The 5,796-nt window shown below is 39.6% G+C and overlaps 1 protein-coding gene across 10 annotated transcripts; it reads left to right on the forward strand.

Moving 5' to 3' along the window:
• The first annotated feature begins 231 nt into the window (after nt 1–231).
• On the forward strand, nt 232–4,038 carry LOC147640368 (uncharacterized). Of its 10 annotated transcripts, none has more exons than XM_086779796.1 (12): nt 232–281; nt 529–582; nt 674–748; nt 827–874; nt 962–1,012; nt 1,077–1,133; nt 1,638–1,685; nt 1,769–1,816; nt 2,009–2,038; nt 2,143–2,190; nt 2,282–2,353; nt 3,549–4,038. In XM_086779796.1, exons 1-12 carry the CDS (start codon nt 247–249, stop codon nt 3,808–3,810), a joined length of 828 nt encoding a protein of 275 aa, XP_086635922.1. In that variant the 5' UTR covers nt 232–246; the 3' UTR covers nt 3,811–4,038. The 10 variants fall into 10 exon arrangements, with proteins under 10 accessions (XP_086635922.1, XP_086635928.1, XP_086635934.1 ...); XM_086779802.1 differs by having other exon boundaries at nt 692–748; XM_086779808.1 differs by lacking the exon at nt 2,009–2,038.
• Nucleotides 4,039–5,796: the final 1,758 nt, after the last annotated feature.

Consider the following 5,796-nt stretch of genomic DNA (forward strand, 5'->3'; position numbering starts at 1 on the left):
CTTATTCTATCAGTTTGCAAAGCATGCAATTTTATTGGCTCATTCGACAATTGCCTGGGCGTCCACCATTCTGTGTGTAAACAACGTGAGGTTGGTTATATGCCAAACCTCATGCATGCCAGATGAAAGGCACATGTATTTACATATAAGAATGCGACCACCTTGCTACACCCTTCAAAATTTTCAGTATTAGACCTCTCGCTGCATCGCCGCATCGCTGTCTCCTCCTTTCTTTTCTGTCACTGCATGTCTTGTAAGACACACACAGTCCCCCCCTTAAGGTACTCCTCCAGAGCTACACCCTTCAAAATTTTCAGTCCCCCCCTTAAGGTACTCCTCTGTAGTCTTCTGACTTGATTTGATATCGTAGTTTACTTCCGCTTCTATCCGTTTATCTTGATGCGTATGGTATTTCCGCATGTGGCAACTGCATAGCGTTTTAGTCTACAGGCTTGATGTGGATATATACTTGTAAGTTGTTTACATAATATTCTAGGTTACTCACTGTTCGTTGATGCCCTTGGTTAGGGTTTTGTCAAGGAGGATGGTATCCGTTTGTAGGAAATACATACACACACATAGGTACGTACGTAAATAAGACAGATTTCGCACTGTTTAGGGTTTTGCTAAGATGCGTATTGTTAAGATGCGTCTCTCTTTTAACAATTTTTAGGATGGCTGCAATTTGCAGAATGCATCTTACCGCTTGTCGTCCTTCTGGTCTTTGGTCAACCGGGATGGCTGACCCGTAAGTTCTATAGATTTCTCTTTGTCCCTCTACGTTGATATGTTTGAAATGTTTTGGTTTGACATTATTGGTTTTCAGCACAATGGGGAAAATTTGGAAAGATGGATGGCAATGTGGCCGAGAAAGGTTCACAGATTTGTGTTGATTGTGATTGTGTTCGATGTGCTCCTTTTTTGAAATGTTAGTGTGACATCTTATATGGATTTGTTTCAGCACAACAATGGTGCCAGTTGCTAAAGATGGATGGAGATGGGATTGGAAAAGGTTAGAGCTACCTAATTTTTTGCTGTATTTTGTTGTACGTAGTATTGATGCTGTCTGTTTGCAGGATGAATCTTGCCATGTCTCGTCCTTCTCCTCTTTTGGCACCCGGGAGGGCTGTCTGGTAAGGTTTACAGACTTACAGACTTATGTTGTTATCTGTATTTTGTGTGTTTTCTCTTGTACGTAGTATTGATGCTGTCTGTTTGCAGGATGAATCTTGCCATGTCTCGTCCTTCTCCTCTTTTGGCACCCGGGAGGGCTGTCTGGTAAGGTTTACAGACTTATGTTGTTATCTGTTGTTCTTTGTCTTGTTATGTTCTCTGATTTGTGACTTACACTAATCAGTTGTGTTATGTCCTCTGATTTGTGACATAATAACACAAATCAATTGTTATGTCCTCTGATTTTGACCTAATAACACAAATCAATTGTTACATCCTCTGATTTTGACATAATAACGCAAATCAATTGTTCATTGTTATGTGTTCATTATTCTTTGCGTTGTTATGTCCTCTCATTTGTGTAGTTATGACCTCTGATATTTGACATAATAACACAAATCGATTGTTAATGCTTATGTGTGGTTCATTATTCTTTGTCCTCTGATTTTGGCATTTGGTTTCAGCACAATTGATGCAATTTGCATAGATGGATGGGATTGTGACCAGAAAAGGTTTACAGATTTATGTTTTGTATGTGTGAATGTGTGTTCTGATTTGAAACGTTTGTGTGACATTTTACGTGGATTTGCTACAGCATTATGCTGCCAATTTCCAAAGATGGATGGGAACGAGATCGGGAAAGGTTAGATCTATCTAATTTTGGTTATACTGAAAGTTCAAGCACTGTGTACTTGTTTTTGTAAATGAGTCCATTGTTATACTGTACAAGAGATTAGTGCTTATTGTTATATTCTACAAGAAATTTGTGTTGTTTATGTCCTCTACGTTGATCATTCAACGTTATGTCCTCTGATTTTGATATTGGTTTCAGCAGAATGGAGTCAATTCGCAAAGACGGGGAAAGGTTTACAGATTTTTGAATGTTCAAAGTGCTCCCACACTTAAAAGAGGCAAATGTGTGTTCCGTTTCAAAATGTTTATGTGACATTTTACGTGTATTGGTTGCAGTACAATGCTGCCAATCTCTAAAGATGGATGGGAACGCGATTGGGAAAGGTTAGATCTACCTATTTTTGGTTATGTGACAGTTGAAGCATTGTGTACTTGTCTTTTGTAAACTTAATCCCGAAATATTTGATCCTTGCAGTATGACAGACGAAGAGTTTAGAGGCTTTCTCATTAGCTTGCAGAGCACTACAAAGGGGGTGCCTAGTTCAAGGTGAGACTTGGGAACCTAGTACTTCTTCAACGTGCTTATTTACATGAGCTGTGTTATTCCAACATATTGCTAGAAGAAGTGTTGCCCTGGTGCAAAGAGTCCACTCTTGCATGTAGGAAGGTTGCCTTAGTGCTGAGAGTCTACTCTTGCATGCACACGTGCTCCTGCATGTAGCGTACAAGATTATACATGCATGTGTACATATGAGTGTATGTATGCACATAATGTTGGTGTGTCCCTGCATGCAAGCTTGTAAATGCATGTGTACATGTGTATATACGCACATAAAAGGTATATGCATGTACGAGAGGGTGGAAAAACATATGCTGTACACAATCCTGTGAATATCAGAACACATGCTCTAACCCATCTCCCCCTTTCCAAAGATTACATAGATAAGCCATTTCACATGTACATTTACATGCAATTCTTCCACTCACACAGAAGCTTTACATGCAATTCTTCATTTCACATGCACATCCAAAGATTATACAAATAAGTCATTTCACATGCACATCCACAAACAAGTCTTTTACCATGTACATTTACATGCAATTCTTCCACACACGTAGCAGCTTTCACACAATATATAGCACAACTACAAACGTGTATTAAGATTTGTGAAAGCATAACATGCATGATAATGATATACATGTATTTGTGCATGTTTGCAAAGAAGTTCTGTATAGATACAGATATGCATGCATGCTTCGGAGCAGTCTTGCACATCCCATATAACACACATCCACGCCATTTTCCCCTTTACAAGCATTGGACAAAATAAATAGGTAAATAAGCACACCTGCATTGTATGCAATATATGCATATTTGCACCCCTTTACAAAGAACATTCATATATATGAAAAGCGACATGAGAGTACTGCCGCATACAAAAGATTTTGTCATAGTGCATAGTGTGCATACTCACTAAATCACTGCATTTTCCCCCTTAGGAAACATTACACACGATATAGACATGTATGCTTACATACAAAGCCTGCACATGCATGAATTTGTATTATCCTCACATTTGCACACATTTTCAAAATTAGTCATCGGCACACGTGTAAATAGTGGCATTTGACATACATACAAACAAGTGTGTAAGATGTGCATCAGAACACACATTTTTAGACATCTTTGTTGGTGTATTACTAAGCTTGGGTTTTTGAGATTATTTTGTGTTTCATTTCAGGTTTACAACAATTGAGGAGTATGAAGCATTTAGGGAGAGGCATGGTCGTTACCTCACGCTTGTTTCCAAAGAGCTTTCCAGCCTCTTTAAAGGGGTTGATCTGATTGCACTTTCAAGGGCTCGAAAAGGGTACGATGATGAGCTCACTTACCATGGAGAGGCAAGTGAAGATGTAGAGGCAAGTCATGATGCAGAAATCAATTGTCCAAGTTATGTCGAAGAGGAAGCAGACAACGCCAACAATAGCAAACAAAGTATGTAGAGAATAGTGAGGGCCAACTTCAGATTTTACCCTATGAAAGTCATTGTTGCTTATGTAGGATCTTACCAATGCAACTGCACTTTATTGCCAGTGTAGGATGTTACCAATTCAACTAAACTTGTAGTTGAGCTCCTATAGCTCCTTGCAACTGCACTTCCTTGTTATGTTTTTCTCATTGTAAATTTTTGGATGTTACCTTATGTTATTATGGAAGCTCAGATTGAGTAACATGGTGAGTTAAATATTTTGTTATTTCTTTTTTTGTCTACTAGCTTTTTGTTGCAATAATTCTTCTCCAAAGCGTTGTGATGAAAACGTTAATGTATGCCCTTATGTATGTGTGGGACTGGGGTGACTCATCCCTACCATTAAAATTTAATCTAAATTTTAATTAATTAAAATTATATATGTGTGTAAATCTATTTGTGTGTGTGTGTGTGTGTGTGTGTGTGTGTGAGAGAGAGAGAGAGAGAGAGAGAGAGAGAGAGAGAGAGAGCCTCAGAATTTCTATGTAGTAGGAGATAGTTTGTGTGGGAGCCCGGAGGAGATAGTGTGTGTTTTCATTAGTGTATGTATGTGAGAGTGCGTAGGGGGAAAGAGTGTGTGTTTGCATTAGTACATGTGTGTGTGTGTGTGTGTGTTTTTGAAGGGATTTGAGGTAATTGATTCTGACCTGTAGGGATGTCCCAAGCGCAGTTCGACAACTCTTTTCTTATAGCTGGGACAGACTCTCTGCTAGTTGGTCCGTGTCGGTAGCCTCCTTTACTCTTACCTAAGGGATCGCGTGTGGCCATTGACACCAATTTGTTGATTTACTTGGCTCAACAAGAGATTCCTAAATATGAGGCCAAGGCAAAGAGGTTGCTGGAGATTTTAAAGTACCTTTTTGCTTATGTAATCTGTGAAAGTGCTGTTGTGGAGAGCATTGTTGTAATATTGAAGAACAAAGTACCGATCTCCGGCGTTCCAAAGGACGCTTCTCAATCAGTGATCCGTAAGGCCAGGTTGAATGCTGTGAAGGAAGTCCTATTTGTAGTCTCTGGATACCAAGTCACTCAAGCTGAGGAAGGACGAGCCTCCTATATTAATGTGCTCAGGTTTGCTGCATTGCTATGATGTTTACTTGTAATTTTTGGTTGAATGGATATGTAGTTTCTCTGGAATTGTGTCTAGGTTAGTGGAAACTCGGAGAATTCAAACCTACGATGCAAGAATAGTCATTGAAAGTGCTGATCCCGGTGTTTGCGGCTTCATTTCGGAAGACTGCTGCCATGGAGAGTTGCTGCCTTGTGTAAAAGAGGGAGCCATGCGCAACATCCTCGTTTGGAATCCCTTGCAGCATGCAATGTTACCTTTTTGACTAGGTCGGTATTGTATGGAAATGTTGCTGGGCCGGTACATCTAGTATCTTTTTTTTCAATATGCAATCGTTTGGATCTCTGAGATGTGATATCTTTTGCAGGTAATGTCACTATGGGAGTTGTGTAAAGGTTTGCTGCCTACTTTTAAAGTGTGTTCATTTTCAAGTGTTTGGTGTTTGGATGTTGAGACGTGGTTCTCTTTTTGCAGATAATGATCTATTGCAAAGAGTGGGAGAGTATACTGCAAGCAGCTGACATAGCACTTTTGTCTATTGTAAAGAGTGGGAGACTGTGTATTGCTGATGACTTGTGGATCTAGAGATGTCTCCAGATGCGATAGCCACTGCCTCTGAAGTGAGATTATGAGGTCTCTACCATCAGGTCTTTTTGGACTTGCTTTTTTGACTTGCTAAGGATACTGTTATATGTGGTTGCTTGTAATATCCTTGTTTAGTGGTGGTTCAAGGAGGAGGTTAAGTGTTGTATGTTGAACACCTATGAATCTGGTTTGGGCCAGGTTCACTAGTTTTTCCCGAACCTTGTCCAACTCTGTATGGTTGTATGAGTTTTGTGATGCATCTAGCTCAAGATGATGCTCATTTTAGCTTTATCTCAATTCTTAGGT

This window comes from Cibotium barometz, chromosome 3 (assembly GCF_041138505.1).
Source record: "Cibotium barometz isolate CiBa-2024 chromosome 3, ASM4113850v1, whole genome shotgun sequence".
Taxonomy (NCBI): Eukaryota; Viridiplantae; Streptophyta; class Polypodiopsida; order Cyatheales; family Cibotiaceae; genus Cibotium; species Cibotium barometz.